The sequence below is a fragment of the Cryptomeria japonica genome, chromosome 3 (genome assembly GCF_030272615.1).
Source record: "Cryptomeria japonica chromosome 3, Sugi_1.0, whole genome shotgun sequence".
Classification (NCBI taxonomy): domain Eukaryota; kingdom Viridiplantae; phylum Streptophyta; class Pinopsida; order Cupressales; family Cupressaceae; genus Cryptomeria; species Cryptomeria japonica.
This window is the reverse complement of record NC_081407.1, coordinates 891,521,578-891,545,397: the sequence shown is the minus strand read 5'-3', so window position 1 is coordinate 891,545,397 and position 23,820 is coordinate 891,521,578. Positions and strand designations below refer to the sequence as shown.

At 39.8% G+C, this 23,820-nt stretch overlaps 1 protein-coding gene across 9 annotated transcripts in view; it reads right to left on the bottom strand.

Annotated features, from left to right (window-relative positions):
- The window catches only part of LOC131059736 (uncharacterized), a 41,014-nt gene that overhangs the window by 10,558 nt on the left and 6,636 nt on the right, over nt 1–23,820 (bottom strand). For 6 of the 9 annotated variants that reach the window (XR_009110229.2, XR_009110233.2, XR_009110232.2 and 3 more), the window contains one exon: nt 13,592–13,690. The exons of the other annotated variants lie outside the window; for them this stretch is intronic. Coding sequence is in view for 3 of the 6 variants with exons in the window: in XM_057992768.2 (XP_057848751.1) it covers nt 13,592–13,690 (99 nt within the window). In the remaining 3 variants the exon portion in view is untranslated. The remainder of the gene's footprint in view (nt 1–13,591; nt 13,691–23,820) is intronic. 9 annotated transcript variants of the gene reach the window in all.

Here is a 23,820-nt window from a genome sequence, read left to right as displayed (position 1 = left end):
TCATTCAAGGTCCAATGGCATTCTTCTAGGTCCCAAATCACTTTAAGTCATTAATCTAGCCTTAATCACACCATAGGAACTAAGGGTTCGATCCAAACAAGGAGCAAATAGGTGTTTTAAGAAAAAACGCTCGTCCCTTTGGAAGGGTCAGGAGCGAAATTGGTGTTTTTGCCCAAATTCTCCATTTCCTCATGTTCCTAGTGTATTTATCTTCTTCAAAGAGCCATGGGAGCAAGGTTTGTGATGCAAATTAGGACCAAGAAAGGAGATATAAGGAAATTCGCTCTGGACCCTTTGGAAGGGTCAGGAGCGAATTTGAGGAATTAGTCTTAGATACCATCCAAACACTCAAACTTCACCCTCAATCACATTGTTCTCACCTCAGGACTCACCAACAAATCACCTTAAGGAGGCACCTAGTCAAAATGTTGAATGAAAAGTGCACCTTAACAATTTCGCTCAATTCATGTTTTAGGCTCAATTCTTGACCTTTTCTCCAAATTTCCATGTCTACGTTTGTCCAAGGCGTCTCCAAGGGTGAACTCAAGCTTATTTCCCCCAATCCATGCCTTAGGATGAAGGTTTTGTCCAAAATAGGAATCAAAAGGGAGCTAAGGAAGATTTCGCTCCTATCCCTTTGGAAGGGTTAGGAGCAAATTTGACACTATCACCCAAATACTCATTCAACTCTCAAGTTTTCATGCTCAATCTTCATGTCCTTTGCTCCTCGAAGGGTAAAATTGGTATCAAACAAGGCCCTAGACATAATGCAAAGACTCTCCCAAACTCAATCAAGGCATAACCCCAAGACTAGAGCAAAGCTTGACCTAGAGAAGGCTTCCAAAGGGACCCTGACCTGGACCACCTACTGGCCCACCTCAATTCAAGCAGAGCCTGCTATCCTGATGATCACTCTGATAACTATCCAATGCAAAGGCTAATAGCCAAGAACCTAAAAGACCAAGAAAACTAACCCTAGAAAGCAAAAAGCAGGGGGTCCCCATTTGCATTGGGGCGATGTGTGAATACGTCACAACAGGTAGTCACCATTGGAATAGATGAACAATAGTGCTATTTGATACACTTCAAATAATCAGTTACCATACAAATGAACAATGATCCGATATATTCCTTCAAAAAGAATCTAATTCTTGAATCTGTTTTGTTGTGTTCAACTATTTGAAGACCAGCTGTGATTTGTTGTTTAAGTCTACTATTAAAGGATAATTGTTTGTTGTCAAAGGCTGATTGAAGGAAACGACACTACTATCAAGGGGCGATCTTAAAAAGGAAGTGCCCGTATGGTAAGTTTTTTGAATCCTTTGCAATTATTTGTTATAATCATACAATTTTGTTCTATTTTTTTTGGTGAAAATTTTTCATCAAATTTAATTCATTATAAAGGTTAAGAAGTTTTCCCATAAACCTTGGGTTGCATGCTCAATGCCAATACAAAATATCAATTCGCCCAAAGCCTAAAAAATTGACAAGCCAAAACATTGCAGTCTGGAGTTATTGTGATAGAATTCCAAAACAAAAAAAGGCTTCAAATCTTGCAAATTTTGATAACCATCATAAAAATACCTTGTTAAAATTGTTCATTTTTTATGACTTGATCCTATAAGTTCAGAATGTCACTTACATAGGTGACCATTAGTAGAGTCTCAAAAAAAAAATATCAAACTTTTAGAACAGCTAACGTGATGTATTTGAGAAACCTTTTGTTTCCCACTAAGTTGAGTGAGGGTGGGTCACTTTCAAAGGATCAACTTAAAATGAATGACCTGAATGGTCAACAATCTGCTGTCACCATACTTAAAAACTCGGATGAGTACTAACAAGCAAAACATGCCTAACAAGTACTTGTAAGTCTACAAGAAAAACTTGGCTGGAAATAAACAAATGGTATGCCAATAACAATAGTCAAATCCTTCATTTTCAGACCATTCATTTCCACCATTTGACTTTTTTAGACATATTTGAGCATTGAGCATTTGTTTGCAAGTGATTTGAAGTGAGGACTAATCAAGTTTGATAAACTTATCAGCCGCATCTGACAAGCATGTACCACTTTTTCTATTTTATTTTTTGGTTTTTCACATTCTTCATAAATTGATAGTTGGTTGAGTACCTAGGTTTACATTTCTAAGTTTCTTTTATTTTATTTCTGATTTTCAATTAGTTTCTTGTATTTTATTTCTGATTTTCAATTAGTGTCTTGTAGCTGCTTGAATTATTGTTCAAATTTTGTTTCTCATATTTTTAGGATTTAATTTAATATATCCAAAAACCAAACGGCATCATCAAGCAAGAAAAATGGCAGCAATCCTAAGAGGACACATTTATCACTTTGAACAAACTTGGTAGCCAAGATGTTGCAATATGTAATGCAATGTCTAAGGAGGTTCAGTGAGAGGTTAATGTTCTTCTTTCATCTTATAATCAAGAGAAAAAAGAGAATATTAGGAAAGTCATTGGTAAAAATTGAATGTATTAAACAAATGATCAAACAATCATTATATAGATTACAAGAGATCAATGTTTCTAATAAGAAACAACTGATAACAAAAACAAAATTAGAAACTCCTAATATTTACAATATCATACAATATTGACCATCACATAACTGAATAAAGATATTATTCTAATACCCTCCCTTAATGGTCAATCTATCTACTACACCAAGGAGCCCCCTGAACTTAACAAACTTATCCAGATGTAGGGACTTGGTGAGAATATCTGCAGTCTGGTCCTCAGTAGGAACATACTGCAAATCCACGGATCCATCTTCAACCAGCTTGCAAATGAAGTGACAATAAAGCTCAACATGCTTCGTTCGCTGATGGAAGACCGGATTTTTGGCAAGTTTGAGGACCCCTTGATTGTCACAGAAGAGGGGTCAACTTGAGACATCTGGATGTCTGAAAGCATCCTTCGAAGTCAAACTGCCTCACAAGCTAATTTGACTGTTCCTCAATATTCAACTTCGGTCGAGGAAAGAGCTACGGCCTATTGCTTCTTACTGGTCCAAGTGACAGCACCTGTGCCCAAACTGAAGACATACCCGGATATACTTTTTGTCATCAACAAAGCCTACCCAATCCGAATCTGGGTAACTGATGAGTCTGGGATCCTTGGTCTGTCCATAAAGGATACCAAAGTCGGAAGTGCCCTTGACATAGCGCAAGATCCGCCTTGTTGTAGCCCAATGATCTGATGTAGGAGCTATCATGAAGCGGGATATGTAAGTAACTACATAGCTCAGATCAGGTCTAGTGGAAGTGAGATACATTAAACTGCCCACTAGTTTCCTGAAATCGGATTTGTTCTCAACTGGAGAACCGGCCGAAAACTTTAGGCCTTTCTCCATAGGTGTAGATGCAAGTTTACATCCCTGCATTTGAAACTTGTCTAGCAGAGCCGTGGCATATTTGGACTGAGAGATGAAGATGCCATGAGACTATTAACAAACCTCAACACCTAGGCAGTAGTACAGAAGCCCAAGGCATAAATTCTACTTGATTCCTTGAATCAAAGATGCTGAACTGCCAGTGATGATCAAATCATCAACATAAATAACCAAAATGATGATATCACTGCCAGTAGTCTTGACATACAGATTTGAGTCAAAAGGACTCCTCTAAAAACCCTAATTTGTGAAGTACTTAACAATTTTCATGTACCATGCTTGAGGAGCCTATTTTAGGCCATAGAGTGCTTTCATCAGTTTGGGCACCTAGTGTTCTTTTCCATCAACCTTGAATCTAAGAGGTTGCGTCATGTAGACCTCTTCCTATAACTGACCATTCAGGAAGGCACTCTTGACGTCCATTTGAGGGACCTTCCAACCATACTGAGCTGCCATGGCTAGGACTAATTTGATGGTGCTCATCTTTGCTATCGAAGCAAAGGTCTCCTCGTAATCAATTCCTTCACGCTGAGAGAAGCCCTTGGCAACGAGACGAGCCTTGTACTTATCCAAAGTACCATCAACCTTGTATTTGACCTTATAGACCCATTTGCATCCAATGGGTTTCTTCGCTGGATGAAGATCTGACAGAACCCAAGTGTTATTTTTCAGCAAGTTGTGGTGCTCAGTTGCCATAGCTTGTTCCCACTCAAGCATCCCTTTCGCCTCTGTGTATGTTTGAGGTTCATACACACTATGAATGTTGGCCATGAGAGCAAAATTGACCTAATCAAGATGTTTGCTCGTCTTTAGAGCAGTTCTACCCTCAAGCTCATCATCATTGAAGATCAGCAATTGTCTTAGCCCAACACTTAGGCCGGAGAGTAGAAGTGCCAACATCACATGTAGGAGGTGCAACAGGATCAAGTTTATCAAATAGAAGATCGGATGAATCCTGAGGAAAGTCAAGTGGAGCAGCTGCGTGTCTAGGTGATCCTGCAGGAGAAGGAACCGGTGTAGGTGCAAGAGTTGGAACAGCTCGAGCCATCCCATCAAGTGGACCTAATGGAAGATGAACACCCAAGACTGAAGCCTTCAATGGCTGATCCTCTGAATCCACAACTAGAGGAGAGAGCTGAAATGGCCCTTGTTCCTCATCAAAAACCACATCACAACTGAAGATGAGATGATCTGTCTCGATGTCAACTAGTCGGTAGGCTTTGTGAGTATCACTATAGCCGATGAGCATGAGATTCTGGCTCTTGGCATCCAACTTGGTGCGCTTCGCATCAGGGATCCAAACAAAAGCAGTGGAGCCAAAAACTTTTAGGTGATTGATTCTGGGCTTACGGCCTGACCAGGCCTCTTCCGGAGTCCTCTTCTTCACAGCCACAGTAGGAGACCAATTCAGAAGATAGACTTGTGTTAACTGCTTCAGCCCAAAACTTCTTTGGAACAAGCCATTTTGGTAATCTTGCGGTTTCTCCGCTCAACGACATCGTTTTGCTGAGGGATGTAAGGTGTAGTGAGTTGGCGCTTGATGCCATGTTGTTCACAGAAATGGGAAAAGGCAGAAGAACAAAATTCTCCCCCATTATCAGACCGAAGAGTAACAATAGGTTGACCAAACTCTTTTTCTACTAATGCTTTGAACTTTTGAAACACAACAAACACCTCTGATTTCTGATGAAAGAAACACACCCACATTTTTCGACTAAAATCATCAACAAAAAGTAAAAAATACCAAGACCTAGTAACAGAAGTAGTAGCCATAGGTCCACAAATATCAGCATAGACCAATTGTACCTTAGAAGCTCTCCAAGAATCGCCATCTGAAAACAATGTTCGATGCTATTTCCCAGCCTGACATGCTCCGCAAACTCCAAGGTTCTGGGTTTGGATCTTTGGCAGTCCGATGACAAGATCTTCCTGAACAAGCTGAGAAAGATAGTGCACATTTAAGTGCCCACAATGTTGATGCCAGAGCGTACTAACAGAGGAGCGCTTGGCTGCCATGGCAAGCTCTTCAACATCACCAAAATCAACTAGCCTGAACAGACCATGATCCTCAAGACCCACGACAACACTAGACTGAGTCTCCCGATCAATGATACTGCACTGATGTGAACTAAAGGTCACGTCAAGCTGAGGAGAATGTCTCAGAATTTGACTGACTGAGAGAAGGTTGAGTTCCATTCTTGGAACATAGTACACATTGAGGGAAATCAATTTCCTCCCTCCAAACTGAATCTACACATTGCCCTTTCTGACAACGGTGTACTCTTCCCCTCCAAAAATGACTGAATCTGAGTAAGGCTGAAAATCAGTGAACCAATCCCGGCAATGAGTGAAGTGGCGTGAGGTACCTAAATCTATATACCAGGCAAAACATTTTACGTGGTCTGCAAATCTTTTAGCCATGAAGGCGTAAAAGGTAGACTTGCTTTGCTCAGTCTGCTCTGCTACATTTGCTTTCGGCTGTGAACCACTTTGCTTATCCTGTGCAGCCAAGAGTTTAAGGCACTCAAGTTTCATATGACCAAACTTATGGCAGTAATTGCACTGAACGCTTCTTCTTCAAGCCTTATGACGACAGAGCAAAGTTCTTCTGCTGAGAAGACTGAGATTTGCCTTTATCCGTATGAAAGGATTTGGCTACGAATGCTTGTTCTGTAGAGGATGAGCTGAAACTGCTGCTTCCACCGATCCTACTACAGAAGTTTAGAGCAGAGATCAGCGAACTTCAGTTTAACACCAGTTGAGGTGATGTTGAGTGTTTCAACAAAATGCTCATAGGACTTTGGCAAACTTTTCAAAGTGATAACAACCATGTCCTCCTCCATATTTCGACCGATGGCTTCTTACTAGTCACGGATGTCTTTGATCCGATTGAGATGCTCCTAAAGCGATTTTTGTTCATCCATGACAATAGAGAAGAGCATATTTTTCATAAAGAAGGCTCTGCTCTTATCAGGCGTCTCATGCAGCATCTTGAGATGCTCCCATATCTCAGCATCTGTTTTGTCCGAAGGTATCTAAGGAAGCTGATCGTCGATCACTAAGAGCTTGATGAGCATGACAGCTTCATGATTTTGTTCATCAAACTTTGTCTAATCAAGACCGACTGCAATGGGACGGGAAACGTTTCCAAGGACCAACTAATCGATGACACGATACTCAAAAATTGTAAGCATCCGTTGCTTCCAAGTATTATAATTTCTACCATTGAATTTTTTACTCCCCTCGAGTCGAATATTCGTCAGAGATGCCATCACTAAAAACTAAGGTCAAAGCCGGTAGATCGAATGACGGCACAAATATCAAGGCAAGCGATGTATGTGTGAATTCGCGTAAACGCAATGCGTAATGGCCAAAACTGAGGCAAAATAAATACACTGATTTTGAGGCAAAATAAAGAATTTTTGGGCATGGATCCCAATGTCCAGATTATTTATAACCCAGAAAATTCTAACAGAGACCCATAAGAGGTTTTGAAAAACCCAGAAAACCAAAAAAAAAAAAAGATTTCTGAGAATGAATTTTCAGAAAACCCTTGCCGCTTTAAAAAATTACTGAGGGTTTGTAAAAAACCCTAGGCACTACCCAGAAACACTAGTCGGAGGCATAACAAAAGGCGAACAAAAAATCGCAGCCGCCCATACCTGATTCGCCAAAAAAATCACAAATTTGGGTAGAAGATAGTGAGAATAAATTGCAAATTTGCAGAGATCACAAAAAACACAAACAATCAATTCGCGATTCTGTGTAGAAGACGGACGAGGTTAAATCATGTGGGCAGAGAACATGTGATGAGCAGAACGGGCATGAGAAGAGAATCGCACGGCACATACAAGACAGACAACTTCCGTTGGTGCACGAAATAAACACCAGAGAGGAGACTGCACGTTGCAAAAAGATGGAGGTTACAAGAGGAAGGCGCAGCAAATCCGCCCGAAAACGAAACACACATCACAATTTTAAAAAAATCACACTGAAAGAAGGCATTCTTCATGGTAAGAAAAAAAAGACCAGAATCCTTTTCACGAACTCGCAAACCCTCGAACACAGGCGCCGAACAAAATCGCGTGATCTCAGACAGAAAAATCGTCGCACAATTTGCAGGTGTCAATCAAAAAACATGAAAGGAAAAATCGTGTTTTAGCACCCACTCGAATACAGGCCAGAAAATATGACAGAAAACCCTAGATGGATTTTTGAGAAAAAAGATTGGAATAATTTCGAAAATTTTCACTAATATTAGGATCACAATTTTCGAAAATATTCCCCTGTGCTCGGATACCATATTACAAGAGTAATTGGTAAAAATTGAATATATTAAACAAATGATCAAACAATAATTATATAGATTACAAGAGATTAATGTTTCTATTAAGAAACAACGGATAACAAAAACAAAATTAGAAACTCCTTCTTGCATAGGGCCAAAAATAAAGAGATCTCAAACTCCACACAGATGCAATTTAATTTTTCATTCTTCAAACATTCCTAGTGTGCAAACTGTTAGAAGGTGTACGCACCAAAAATTTACATATTTACAATCTCTTCTAATACAATGTTTAGGACCTGATTTTTAACATCATTTTAATACAATATTGATATTCATCACCATGCTAATTATTCACAATTGACAATTCCTAACAGCGTTATCCCCTTTACTAATAAATTAAATAAACTATATTCATTTAATTAAGTTGACCCATTTACCATACATAATTAATTAGTTCTTGTTCCCTCACATCACTAACTAATTAAATAACTTATGTAACCTAATTTCCATCTCACGGCACTAACTAATTAAATTAATAACTCTAGTTTCCATTGTATCGATAACTAATTAAACAATTTAATATATCTAATTTCCATCTCACATTGCTAACTAATTAAATATTTCAAGCTTCCCTCTATTGTCCCAAATATAAATAAATGCATTTGCCTCTTATTTTCAAATAAATTCCACTTCATCTTATGTTTGTAACAATCACCATTTTTAGTTAATGCAACCTTATCGATTCATTTTGAATAAACTAAATCATGACCATACATCCTCTCCTAAATCCAAGGAAAATGCTCTCAACCAATCTCAACTGTTCATTCTCCTAGCCAAAAAGAAGCTACAAATAGAGCTTCTAAGCTTCCAAAAAAGATATTTGTGGATGCATAGATACATTCTGCTAAAATTTTGAAGCATCCATTTGAGCAACTATAATTCAAATCTCCTGAGCACAACCAATTCACCATGGAATTTGTATTCAATAATGTATAGCTAAGTGTTTTTGTTTGAATTTTATCAGCTCAATCTGAGGTTTCTGTTCATTTAGAATATGAATCCATTTGCATGCGTTTGTTACTCTTTTATTTCTAGATTTCATAATTATATTCTCGCAACCACAATGGAAGCATCTTCCCTTCATCTATTGTATGTTACTTTTTGTGCTAACAGTTAATATCTTTGTGCAGGAGTATAGTGCAGCTTCAAGATCAATTTCCACATCTTCTTCAACAAGTGATGCCTCTTCTTCATTTCTAAGTCCAGTCTCCTTGGTGAACAAAGCAGGTTATTGTCTGGAATTGCATTTCAGTACTCTTCAAAAAATTTAGAATTCTATATTTATTTATGCAGTTGAGCATTAATTAGCAGTTACATTGGTTAGCAGCTATAGTTGTCACATGTCACACACTTCACCTTGTATGAGTTTATGCAGATGCTCTTCATTGTATTTGAGACTTAATTCTAGACTGTAGATATTACAGATGCCCACAAAGGCGCCTGATAACAATTCACTCTGCAACTTAGTGGAACATTCTTTGTCAATTTTCTTCTATTTTACAAACTGAGAATGCTTGGGAAATTTAATATGCTGATGTTTTACCAAAGGGCAACTCCTTAAATTTCAGCTAATCTCCTCAAGTCTAACTGTTACTTCATGTCTAAACAAAGGCAAATGAAGAAATTCCAGCTATCAGAGTTTGATGATATATTTACACGACTCCATAATGGTGCACTTCAGGTTTGCACCAAACTGCACATACAATGCTTGTACAGAGGATCAGCAGTAGGCAGTAACAGGAAAGATAGAAAATCCAGTAGAGTTTTGTTCACAGACGTTTGTCTTTGGGAATCAGTCACTGCTCTATTTGTTATCCCTTCCCTTCTCTATAATGCTTGCTGATTAGAATATAATGAATGATTTTCCCATTCAATCATTGTTTTTCATTCATTGGAAAATCTATATAGTTAAAATTTTAACTGAGATTGGTTTAATTTTTCTAATAGTTTGGTGGTTTATATTTTGTTGTAGGATCAAAAGCAACTCAATCACTCATTTGCTGTGTTTGTGTAAATAAAGTTCTGTATGCTCTCCTCTTGTGCCTTTGGGCAATCTTGAGAATCAAATACTCTCTAACTACTAGTGCTACCCAAGGAATAACTTCTTGTGTATTGTTTCTTGTCACTTTTTGGTGAGCTTGGAAAACATAAGCAACTATGTCTCGCTTTCTTTTATTTTTCTTCGGGATTTTGTATGTTATTTCTTGTCACTTTTTGGTAAACTTGGAAAAAATACGCAATTGTGTCTCCCTTTATTTTATTCTTCTTAAGGGAATTGGTGACCTTGAAAATTGATATGCAAGCACTAACCAAAAGCCCATGTTTTGGCAAACTATACAAATCCCAAGGACGAGTTATTATTTTGGGCTAAGCTAGCATCCTCTTTAGTATTTGCCAAGTGAAGGAGGAGAGTGGGTTATTCTTTCAGACCAAGCCGTTAAACAACACCCTTCTTTCATTGACTTGGCCTTCATGTACCTTCAAATATAAAGAGGACTCCCTTAGTAAAACCTTGTTAGCCTAGACTAGGAAAGCCATTAGCCATTTATAACTTTTGATGCACCAATGAGCAATTAGCCCCAAAATGTTAATGCATAGTTTTGGAATTGAATTATGAGTTACGAGTAGAGTTCTTATCCTCCGTAGTTAGCACTTTGAGACATTAAGCCAACACTATTTATGACTAGGTCAACTATACTAGTGCGCTCACAAGCCAAACACACCTACTTGATTATTGTAGATAGTTAATGTATTTTCTTTGTTTGCCTCATTGTGTTAAACCCATGTTGAACCAAATCATCCAAAATCGAATTTCTTAAAAAACAAGTCAAACCAAAATGTCAAGAGCCAAAGGTCCAAAACCAAATCGTGAAATATCCTTCATGTCACCTAGCACTAGATGTCAATCAAAGCATAACATAGAATACCATGAAGAGAATCACTTTCTTCTAGAACACCCATGCATTAAAAAATCCTTACATGTTGAAGAAGTTGTTGTCACAAAAGTTTGCACCCTTGCTGAGCTATCAACTCAGCAACCTTGTGAAACATGTAAACAACCCTGAAGTGTGGGACCCTGGGCAAAGGAGTTGAATCTCCGGAGAAGGTTGGCTTCCTTCTCAATCCAAGTGCAGGTGTTGAACCAACTCAACACTCTAAATTCTACTTATAAACCTACCCTAACAGTTTGCAAAGGAAAAGGGAAGAAGGAAATGCTAAAATGAAAGGGGGTGATGCACCAAGATAAGAGATGTTTCTCTCCCCACCCAAAAATGACACAAAGAATCAATCAAAATACCCAAGGGATGCACAAACTTCAGTTGCATGAATGACCCCAAACGCATGTATGGAGGTTAGAATTTGCTGAATGTCAAAAGGGGAGAAGGTTTCCCACAAATCACACCCAGAAACAAGTTAACACAGCAAAAACATGAGAGAAAGCCACAAAACATACACTTACAATGAAGGTAAGAAAACATACACATGCATAAGTTGAAGAGAAGCAAGAATGATAATTTCAATTCATTCTCAGGCCAATGGCCAAACTTACGGTTGCAGAAAATGAAAGAAAATATACAAATCTTCAAAAGAAGTGAAAGAGTAGAGAGTAGCTCAAGTCAGCGAGGAGAGAACCCTTTACAATGAGGCTTAACAGCCTATACATAGCAAACTGGTTGCAAAGGAGAGACCAATGGTCAAGGAGAAGAAGCCTTAACCCTGGCATGCACAAAGGAAAGTCAATCAAGGATGGTAGGGAGGTGCACAGAGCTGACATGGTTTGCATGCAAGCAACCTAGCCATACCCTAACAAGGCAATCCCAAGAAGAAAAGTACTTCTAGAAGGTGGATTGTCTGACATTCCAAAGTCAGAGCATGCAGACCTGACATAAAGGCCATCAAGTAACCATAAATAGCCTGGCCCTAGACTCCACTTGATGGCAATCTTGCAAAAACATTAAAAGCGCCCCTGTAGCTCCATGAATGGAAGTACACGAGTCGCAGGGGTTGGTGGAGTATTAAGAGCCTTGAGCATTGATCACGTCATCTGGAAGTGTCACAAGTCATCAAAACCCAGACGTCGAGTCCTACCACAAGGGGAGAGGAGTCTTGGCACCTGGGGGTTCCAGGATTCCGGGGGCATGAAGGGAAAGGCTTGGAACCTGGAAATTTCGGGATTCCAAGTTCAAGGAAGAGAAAGGTTTGAGAATTGGGAATTTTGGGATTTCAGGTTCAAGGAAGAGAAAGGCTTAAGAACTGGGAATTCCAGGATTCTGAGATTCCATTTCAAGGAAGAGAAAGGCTTGAGAACTTCCGACAAGATGACACTTAACATTTCATGATTCCATTGGTTTTATCCTTGATCAACTAGGGTAGCACTGGTCCATGGAACATATCTCTGATCGATTCTCACTAATAGACCAAGGATGTCATAAAATGACAATAGAAGCCTCTTGTCAAATTTCACATGGCAATAAAAGTGATAGTGATAGTGATAGTGATAGTGACCCTGATACTCCCTAATCAAAGCAAATATTCCCATGATTGTCATGATTTCCTCAACTCTGAACGAAGAGGCACCCTAATGGACTGAATCATAAATCAAAATAACGATGGCATACTTAGAAGTCTTGTGGGATCAAGAGCCAAATTACCCCTTATTTATAAATTGGATAACCTCAATTAAATAACAAACCAAGAACCATCCCTCCAATGCCAATGGTGAGCAAACCATGTTGACCAAGACAATGTTTATCCAAAAGTCCTATCAACATAAAGAAAAAATTAGTTGACCCCCGACATCAAGACAAAACAAAGACCTTATCACTCAATTTTCCATGGCAAGCCAATCCATTATACCAATCTAAGCTCAATAATCAAAACCCTCAACAAAATCAATCTAATCAATCCAATCCAACCAATCAAAACAATTTGCAAAATCAATCCAATCTAAATCATCAACTAAATCAATCCAATCCCAACAATCAAACATACCTACAATATGTACACAAGCAACACAAGCAAAAATAACCAAACACCACATCCTAATACTCCACATTACCAAGAGTGACAAGCCAAGAAAGACACAATAAAAGGTTTACAAGCAAGAAACCAAACTTGATGCAAGGGATACACATTTGAGAAATTATGCCCTTATCCATTAGATAGATCCATGACGCAAATCCCTTTCCTTCATATTTCAAAATTCCAAAGTTTGATAAATATAAGAGAAAGGGAGATCCCTGAGAACATGTTAAAAAATTCTACATGGCTAGCCAAGAAGTTGCTTTTGACAACATGTATTTGATTATGTTATTTCCACAAAGCCTAGGTGGACAAGCACTTGAGAGGTTTTTACACTTAACAAAAGATACCATCACACAATCAAAAACTTAGCTAAGAGATTTGTTAAATATTTTTCTTATAATGTAGAGCTCACACTAACCATGATGGACCTTTGTAAAGCCAAACAACAAAACTAGGAAAACTTCTCATCTTTCTTACTGCGATAGAAAATCCTAGCAAGTCAATTCCTTGGCCACTACCTAAAAAGCAATTGATCAATATCTTGATTGCAAACCTAAACTAAGAAATGGCATTTCATTTACAAATACAGTGTGTTACTACATTTAAGAAATCATTAGAAAGGTGTACAAATTGAAAAAGCCCTCATTGCTAAAGGACTTGTAAAATTATTTCTCAAAGATCAATATCAATCTGATAATCCCAAGTTCTTTAGCAAAAACAAGCATGTAATTGGTGATGGTGTTACCAACTCAAAACATGTCCAAGCTTAGGACAACCCTAACAAGACATGAAACATAAACAATACACACCTTTAGGTGCGCCATTAGAGATAGTATTCCATAAATTTCTCAAAGAAAACATGATCATCTTCCCACCTCCTAAACCATTTGATGAAAACAAACCCAAACCTGCATGGTACAAGGAAATTGAATATTATGAATATCACATGATTAAAGGACATTTTACCAATAGATGTATGAAATTGAAAAATTATGTCCAAGATCTCATTAACAATAGGGATATTTAGATAGAAGGGGACAAGCCATTGTTGCAAAATAAACAATTAGGGTTGTATAAGGACCAAAACTTTCTGAAGCATGATCTAATCAATCAATCACCCAACAAGTCAAAATACCCTACAGATAATATTAATTATAATAAAGCTTCCTATACATATGATGTTATAGCAAATCATATTCAACATTAAAAAAAATCAAATAGCCACAATCAAAATCAAATCTCATGCTTGTGTTGTTACCACAAGACTTAGCAAATTCACTATCGAAGTGCCTTCTTTGCCTACTCTCAAGGATCAATACAACCTCATCAAGCAATTGGAGAAGACTCCAACACAAAGATCAATCTTGAAGCATCTTAAAAACATCCAATGTTCATAAGGATGTATTTTACAAATTCCTCCACCAGTCAAGAGTCCTAAATGATATTAAACCATTACAATTCCAAGCTCTTGTGGGGCATTTATCCTTAAATCATCATCTTGCATTTAGCCAAAACGATATGCCTCCTATAGGTCCATCCCATAACCTTCCTCCATACATTAAAATAATCGTCACCAAACATAAAGCAAAAGGGTGCTTGTGGATAATGAGTCCAATTTAAATATTTGTATACTGAGAAAAGGTTGGAACAATACATTTACCGATTGAAGTGGAGCATGTCATACAACAAACATTGTTGTGTGTCATCGATCTTGATCTTCCTTACAATATCCTCTTGGGTCGTCCATGATCCATTCCATGCAAGTTGTACCCTCCACCTTCCATCAATGCGTCAACTTTCCACACTTAGGAACAGAAGCAACAATACTTGTCAATCCCCAACCTTTTCAATATTGTAAAATGTTAGAAGACTACTATAAAAAGGTTAGACATTGCACCATTTTGATGTTACTCTGAATCACAAGCCCAAGCAATCCTCTCCATACATGGATCCTACCAACCTTGCATCAACATCTAACAAATCACACTCTAAACCACACATTTAACAAATCACTCTAATCCTCTCACCTCAATCTTTTGGCAAGCCTAGAATCAATCTAAAGCAAACAAAGATCTCAATTCCATATTAACTACCTCTATAAGACATTTGCAACCTTTATTGGAAGGCACGTATACCTAAAAATTACCTATTTATAGTCTAAACTCTAATCTAATACCATGTTTAGCACTAATTCCTAACCTCATTATAAAACCATGCTAATTAACCACAATCGACAATTCACAACTACATCATCCCCTTTACTAATGAATTAAATAAAATATATTTAATTAAGTCAACACATTTACCGTATCATCATATCACTAGCTAATTATTTAAATAATTAATTCCCACCACTCACATCATTAAATAATTTAATTAGCCTAATTTACATCTCACACCACTAACTAATTAAATAATCTTATAATTTGATTAGTCGAGTTTCCATCTCATATTGATTACTATTTAAATAATTTAACGTCTAATTTCCATCTCACATTGCTAGTTAATTAAATAATATTTAAGTAGTCTAACTTCTCTTTTACCATCCCAAAAATAATGCATTTCCCTCTTATTTTCAAATATATCTCACTTATCTTATGGATGTAACAAATTACTATTTTTAGTTAATGCAACCTCATCCTTTCACTTTGAACAAACTAACTTTTAACCATTCATTTTAACCAGTCTCCACCATAGATACTGATCTTTGTCAAATTTCATGACAAAATTGGAGTTGTATCTAGTTTAGTTATTAGGAGGGTATTATATATAATACAATGTTAGACATAATGTTACACTTTGCCACACAAGCATTCATTACTTAGGTTAATGATGTAATAAGACCACATTAGTAATGACTAAAAATTAAATTAGGATCAAGTTACATCCCCATTCAATAATAATATAATGTTACACATAATGTTACAATTCGTCACACAAGCATTTATTACATAGGTTATTACTTAGGTTAACGATGTAATAAAATCACATCAATAATGTCTAAAAAGTAAACTAGAATTAAGTTACATTCTCATTCAAAACAAAATACAAGACACACTCATTGAAGTGTGTGCCATCAATTTCTCCCAAACTTTGTGCATTTATTCTTCCAACACATTTGAGGATTACCTTGTTATTGTTTGTGGCTAACAAACATTTCACACCTATGCTCCCCCGTGTTCCCAGAATGAGAACAACAAGAGACAATGGAACTTGTTCCCTGTACAAGGTTTTTTTTGGCCATTTTGAAGGCGACAAGAAGAGACGGCTATTAAAAAATTGATGCCCTTCATGGGAGGGAATTGGTTTTTAAAGTAAAGCTTTTTGTTAAGTTGAGGATTCCTCTTTCTAATGATGGATCACTAAGTGTGATTAGAAACATCAAATGAAAAGCATACACGGTTTAATCCAAAATATTTGCTCAATAATATTCATGGACTGTGGAAAACTTGTGCCATCTAAGGAAATTTCAAATATTCAAATATTCAAATGATAGCATTGTAAAGCATTCATCATAGGCATTATAGAACCTTTGTGAGCATGAGTAATTGAATAGGAATTATGATGTTCTTTATATAAACATATGAATGCATACATATGAGCATGAGTTAATAAACACATGCCTTACTAGTGTCTATATTCAAGTGAAGCATTTATTATTGAAGTATTCTTGAAGCCTTCATGACTGCCTGTTTTGTTTTCAAACTCATTAACAAAGAGGAATGGTCGAGTATAAAGATAACTGGTTATGTTCCAATTTGAACTTAGCTGGGATACTAATATATGGAATTGTTCTATGAGTTGTCTCTGTAGGGCATGACTGATACATTTTTGCATTATGAAAATGGCATTTCTTGCCAGCTATGTTTTACCTCATATTCAGCAATATAATGACTGTAGCATGCCAACTTTGTCTATGATAGTCCTTGTATACTAAACAAGTTGTCCAATGTATGAAACAAGATAATCCTTGATTGAGGCTTTGATTGTGAAGAAGTAGAGATTTACAACAAGGGGTATGTATTCTATAGATTTTGCGATCATGATTCATCATTGCTCTATTACTTGGTTACACTTATAGTTCAATGGGCTTTTGGTTTATGACATGCTCGAATTAACACCTTCAAAACCACACAAACCTTCATGGGGCACACCAGTTTCATTTTATTTTTTTTGTAAATCCTAGATGGTCATGTCATAAACCAAACAAGCATTGAAAGGTTGTAAGTTCTTGTTTTAAAAAATAACTAAAATATCCCTAGGCATGTTGGAGGACAGCTAGCAATAGCAAGATAGAAACGTCCCCTAGCCCTCCTGGGGATAACCAGTAGTCCCCTAACGTACCTTGCAAATATTTAGAATCTGAAATTACAACAAATAAGATTACTAGAACAAGCAATGATTTTTATGGTAACCAACCCATGGATCTTGAGTTGTCCAATAAAATGAGAGAAGTTTCAGTAATATTTCTAGAAACTCTCCAATTGGATAAATTACAAGATGTTTGAACCAAAGAAGCATTAATCGTTTGGAGAATTAATCGGCAAAACAAAAGTATAAGATTTTTTGAAAAAATCGGGAATTAATCGAGAAAAAATCGACAAAAAATTGGATATAGTATAAAAATAAATATATTAAAAAATAAGTATATTTTTTAAATTAAATATAGTAGATACCCTAATTTGGAACGATGGCTGCGTTTGTGCGAAGGCTCGTAGGTGGCCGAGCTAGGGTTTCACAGCCCTAGCTTGCGGGACGTGCAAGCGCAGGCTCGTGTGGGGGGAGGGAAGTGCAGGGGGTCCGGGGGTAGCGACGTTGGGAGGCGCTGAGCGGGGCTTGGTGGCGAAGGGTGTGTGTGGGGTGTCGTGAGGTGGGGTGGCTGCGTGGGGGTGGGTCTCTCTTTTGCTGCGGTCGGGTAGTCCCGTGGGTCAGAGTTTTCTAGCAGGCCCACCGCTTTGTGGGTGCGTGGGTAGGGAGTTGCCTAGGGTGTTGCGCCTCCGTGAGGGGCCCTTAGGGGTGTGGGTCATAGGCCCTCTGGTTGTCTTTTTTTTTATTTATTTTTTTGTGCCCGGATGGTGAGTTCTGGTGGTGAGGCCTCGCAGGGCGCTCCAGCCATGGATTTTCGTGCTGCGGTGGGCTCAAAACGCCCACTTCAGAGTATGAAGACTTTCAACAATAATCTAGTCTCCTCCGACTCGGAGTTTGGGAGTGCTGGCAGCTCTCGCATGAAGAAGGTTAATGGTTGCCTGGAGAGATGCAGTGAGAGGCCGAAGCTGATCATCCCTCCTGAGATAATAGCTGAAGACATTGAATATTATTCAAATCACTCGCTATACTATAAGTTTTTGGGAATGAGGGTTTCCCTGCAGTTTTTGGAAAACCGGGCACAGCGGACTTGGGCACGGGAAGGGGAAATGGAGATTATGCTTTTGGCAAATAACTACTTCATGGTTACTTTCAACTCCATGGAGGATCGCAATAGGGTCTTTGAAGGAGGTCCTTATTTTTACAACCAGGTGGGATTATTCATCAAAACTTGGCATGCGGGGTTTAATCCTTCAGAGGAGCTCCCAAATAGGGTGCCAGTGTGGGTTCAGTTACCACGTCTTCCAGTGGAATGCTGTCGGGAGGATGTCCTACAGATGCTCGCTGCCCTGCTTGGGAGGCCAGTGGGATCCTCGTCGCAAACTCTGGGGAGAAAGGTAATGACCTTTGCCCGTATTTGTGTTGAAATAGATCTTAGTAAACCCCTGCCAGATGCTATAGATATGTGTGCTAGCCCTTACTCTTGGGTTCAACAGTTAGATTATGAGACTTTGCCATTTCGTTGTTGTCTGTGTCATGAGTATGGTCATTTAGAGCGGAAGTGTCCTAAATACAAACCAGTGGTGAGACAACCTCAACAGTCAAATTCGAGCCTTGATAGGGCAGAGAAAGGGAAAGCTGCCATGCCGGCTATGCTAGAGGGTGCTGATGGTTTTGTCTCAGTTAAGACAAAGAACAGGAACAAAGGACAAAAGAGGCCCTTACAAGAGAGACATGAGGAGGACACCTTTAACAGATTTGAGGCCTTGCATGACCTGAGCCATCAGGAAGTAAATTCGGGGTTAACCCCTCTAGATCAGGGTGCATCAGGAGGGGTTCTGGAAAGTGTTATGGAGGAATCTACCCAGGCCCTGCTAGTGGTTGGAAGCCAGCAGATGGAGATGGACCAGTTAGTAGGGGTTAAAATGGGTCTAGCTCCTGGTATTGAGGTGAATCTGGCTGAGGGGGAGGGTTCTCCGATTGCTTTGAAATTGGAACTGACTGGGGTTAAAAGTAATAAGGCCTCCGTTCACCTAGGTCTGCATCAGAAAGATATTAAGAAAAGTACATCAAAGAAGAGCTCTAAGGTTGGTAAAAAGAAGGATCTGGATAAGATCAAATTGATAGGGGAAAATCTGGTTGAGTCAAGATCAGTGAAGACTTTGGATTCGCACTTTTCCAACCCTCCTAAATGATTGTGCTCTCATGGAATGTAAGGGGCTTGATCAGCGGCCCTAGACAAAAAGTTGTTCGGGATTTGATTAGGAATCATTCACCTGATGTCCTTTTCTTGCAAGAAACTAAACTTTCAGTGGAAAGTATGATGGGTCTCGTCCCAAAGCTGTGGGGGCGAGGCGAGTGTCAGTGTATTGGGGCAGCTGGGTCCTCAGGTGGGGTGGCCTGTCTTTGGAACCCTTTAAAGCTCCGCCCTGCCTGGTGGGTTGCCTCCAAATCCTCGTTATCCGGGATGCTATCTAGTCTTGAGACTGGAGAACTCATCTTGTTTTCGAATATCTATGCTCCCACTGATCTTCATGGTAAGCAAAACTTATGGTCTCATGTTTCTGGTATGCGAGGGTTGGCCCCCTTTCATCCTTGGATTATGGCAGGAGATTTCAATGCCATCCTGGAGTTGAGCGAAAAGAAGGGGGGTGTAATGAGGTTGGAACCCTCTTCTTTCCTTTTCCAGGACAGTATATCCTTACTGCAGCTAGTAGACATCAAGCCTAGCAATGGTATGTTCACTTGGAACAACAGGAGGGTGGGAGAGAATTGGATTGTTGAACGACTGGATCGCTTTCTGGTTTCTTGCTTTTGGATTGGAGGGGGGTGGTCCACTAGCTCTGAGATTCTTGACTGGAGAGGGTCGGATCACTGGCCCATTAAGCTGGTTTCGTCTTCGGCTCGGATAGCTCATTCGCCTTCCTTCAAATTCCAACTTATGTGGCTTCGGGACCCCTCTTTGCAAGTTCTGGTTGCAGACTGGTGGAGAAAAGGGAGGCCGGCCTTTGGCACAGCCATGTACTCTTTTGCCAAGCAGCTGCAATTTGTTAAGCTTCAGCTTAAACGGTGGAACCGACAGGGATTCGGAAACATTTTTCATGCTAAGAACGCTGCTCAAAGCGTGCTGAATGGGATCATGAGTGAAATCAGAGAGCGGGGGTTGTCTGAGTACTTGCTTAGGGAAGAGGACAGGGTTGTCAAGGTGGTTGAGGAATGGGAGCTTAGGGAAGAAATATACTGGAAGCAGAGAGCTCGTATTGATTGGCTGAAGGAGGGGGACAAGAACACCGCTTTCTTCTTCAACTCAGTGAAAGCAAGAAGACATGGAAACTTCGTCCCTGTTCTAGTTAACGATAGAGGTGAGCAGTGCCTATCCTTGCAGGAGATTTCGAGGGAGTCGCTTCATTTCTTCCAGACCCTCTTCAGGGAGGACTCCCAGGGAGAAGTGGTGGCGGAGAATCAGGTTCTAGCTTGCATTCCCTCTCTGGTCACAAGGGAGATGAATGAGAAGCTTTTGTGTCCTATTTTGTTGGAAGAGCTAGAAAGGATTGTCTTTCACATGAGGAAAGGAAAAGCTCCTGGACCAGATGGGTTCCCGGGTTAAATTCTTCCAAGAGTTCTGGGATATTATCAAATTAGATTTATTGGATGTAGTCCAGGAGTCTCAAAGGAATAAGCAGATGCTTAAGGCGTTGAATGCTACGTTCATCGCTCTAATCCCCAAATGTGAGGGGGCTGACCGGTTAGGGCAATTCCACCCTATCTCTCTCTGCAATGTGATTTATAAGATCATCTTTAAGCTGATAGCGGATAGATTGAAGAAGTGCTTGGGGAATGTTATCTCTGAGGAGCAGAGTGGTTTTGTGGAAGGGCGACAAATTTTGGATGGTGTGGTCATTGCTACGAAGACCATTCATTCTATGGCATCATCCAAGGAAAAAGCTATGTTTATCAAGCTGGATATGGCTAAGGCGTATGATAGAGTGCGGTGGTCGTTCCTTCAGAAGATCCTCAGGGCTTTTGGTTTTGCTGATGAGTGGGTCCAGTGGGTTATGAGTTGTGTCACGTCTACTTCATTCTCTGTGCTTATTAATGGTGACCATACGGAGTTGTTTGGTGCTTCTAGGGGTCTTCGCCAGGGGGACCCCCTTTCCCCCTATTTATTCATTATTCTGGCTGAGGGTCTGGGAAGGCTGATCAAGCATAATGTGGGGCTAGGTATTATTCAGGGATGGAAATGGGGTAATGATTTGCAGCCGCAATCTCATTTGCAGTTTGTGGATGACACGGCCCTTATGGGGCTTGCTCAGGTCAGGGAAGCTACTAATCTGCGTAAGGTCTTGGATGTTTATCTTGCGACCTCAGGCCAGTTGATCAATGAGGATAAATCTTCAATCCTCTTTTTCAACACTCCTGTTGCTATTCAAAGAAGGATTGCCCTTATCTTGAGATTCCAAGTTGGCACTTCTCCCCTGATTTATTTGGGTATTTCTATTTCTCCTGGCAACCCTCCTAGGGAGACCTGGCAGGGTATCTTGGATAAATTTCGCACGAAGATTGAACATTGGACTCATAGATGGCTATCCTTCGCTGGAAGGGTTCAATTGATTCAGTCGGTGGTTCAGGCTCTTCCGATCTACCAATGTATGCTTCATGTAGCTCCTAAGTGGTTCCTAAAGGGACTGGATTCGCTGGCTAGGAAATTCTTATGGGCAGGTAATCTTTCCTCTTCCAAATGGAGTCTGGTCAATTGGGACTTGGTGTGTAGCCCAAAACAGTCGGGGGGGCTTGGTTTACGATAGTCTGTTCTTTTTGGGGAAGCGCTGGCAGCTAAGCTTTACTGGAGGTGGTGTGTTGAGCAGGATCGAGGCTGGGCTAGGATTCTAGCCAACAAATATATGCAGAGGATCCCGATGGAGGAAATCCCTAGATATCCACTGGAGGGAAAGGGCTCTTCGATCTGGAATACTCTCAAGAGGGGGGCATCTCTCATTAAGGATGGACTTTTTTTCTTCATCAGTAACAAGACCTTGCAAAGAAACTCTTAGAGATGGTATTTCCACCTCAATAGGATATGCAGAAGGGGGGAAGAGTTCCTTTTCTGGAACGACTCTTGGGATGGATATCCTCCCATCCTGAATCAGTTTCCTAACCTTGGGAATCTGTGCCAGAGATTTTTGGAGGCAGGATGGTCAAGGGTGAGTGACTTTAAGGTTGCTTATAGGTGTGGTCGGCTAGAGTTAGAGCGGTGGAAGGTCCCGAATGAGTGGTCGGTTATTGAGATGGAGGAGGAGTATGCTGAGTTGCAGGGCATTTTGGCGAGTAGACATTGTAGCTCCCTCAAGAGTAGGGATGGGCTTGCTTGGCTTCCAAATCCTAAGGGCACTTTTACTATGGCTAGTGGATACCGGGAATTGTTGAACCGAAGGCTTGAGGGAAGAGAGGTGAGCTGGTGGAAACAGGTGTGGAATAATGTTTCTTGGCCGAAGTGTAATTGCTTCGCTTGGACTTTGGCTTTGAATAGATGTCTAACTTGGGACAATATCCACAAGCGGGGATTTTTGGGACCCTCTATCTGTGTTTTGTGTGGTTATGGGAAAGAAGATTCCTCACACTTGTTCTTTAGATGCCCTTTCTCCCAGCTTATTTGGCACTATTGGTGGGGGGCATGGAAGCTTCCTTGTGTCCACGCTGATTCTCTGGTAGAATTCTGGAACAGTTTGGGCAGACCTCCTATCTTGTCCCCCTTCCTTCGGACTGTCTGGTATATTGGGCCCATCTTCATTCTGTGGCAAATTTGGCTCGAGAGGAACAGGAGGATCTTTCGTGAGGACAAATTGTTTGTTCAACAAGTTTGGAATAGGATCATTGCTATGATCCGGGAGACCGTGGAAGCTATATGTGAGGTGAATTTTCCGCTGAGTAAAGACGAGGCAAATATGGTGAGTAGGCTTGGCCTACAGGAGTTGTCTCCTGTTTCAGCTTGTGTTAGGAGAGGTAGACGGGCTATGAAGAAGGTGCAAAGGGTGGGAAGGTGGATTCCCCCCCTGGAAGGGATTCTCAAGATTAACACTGATGGCTCATCAAGGGGGAACCCAGGCCCAGCTGGAGTTGGTGGTGTTGGCAGGATAAGCAGGGGGGAGGTTGTTTTCCTCTTTTCAGTGCATAAAGGGTGGCAGTCTAATAACATTATGGAGAGATTTGCGATTCTCTATGCACTAGAGAGGGGTTGGGAGTTGGGTCGAAGGAAGGTGATTTGTGAATCGGATTCACAAATGGTTGTTAACTTGTTGAATGATCAAAAGGTTAGTGGGATTCAGTGGCAGTTGGTTGGGATTGTCCAGCAGATTCTCCAGATTAGTACTTTAATGGAACATGTGTCTTTCATCCACATCCCTCGTGAATGGAATAGAGCAGCTGATTGCTTGGCCAAGTGGGCTTCGGATCATGAGAGTAATTGGAAAGTTGAAGGTTGGGAACATCTCTCCGGGGATTACAGTCCGGACTTGCAGAAGATTCTTACTGAGGACATGGATGGTTATGAAGTTGGTTAAGTTGGGGTTGGATTTGGGGCTTGTGTCTAGGGCCTTAGGGCTCCGGCTCTCTCTGTAATTCTTTTGTTTAAGTTTCAATAAAGTTTTTACCCCTTTTATTCAAAAAAAAAATTAAATATAGTATAAATTAAATATATATTAATTATATATTTAAAATGATATAATACACATTATAA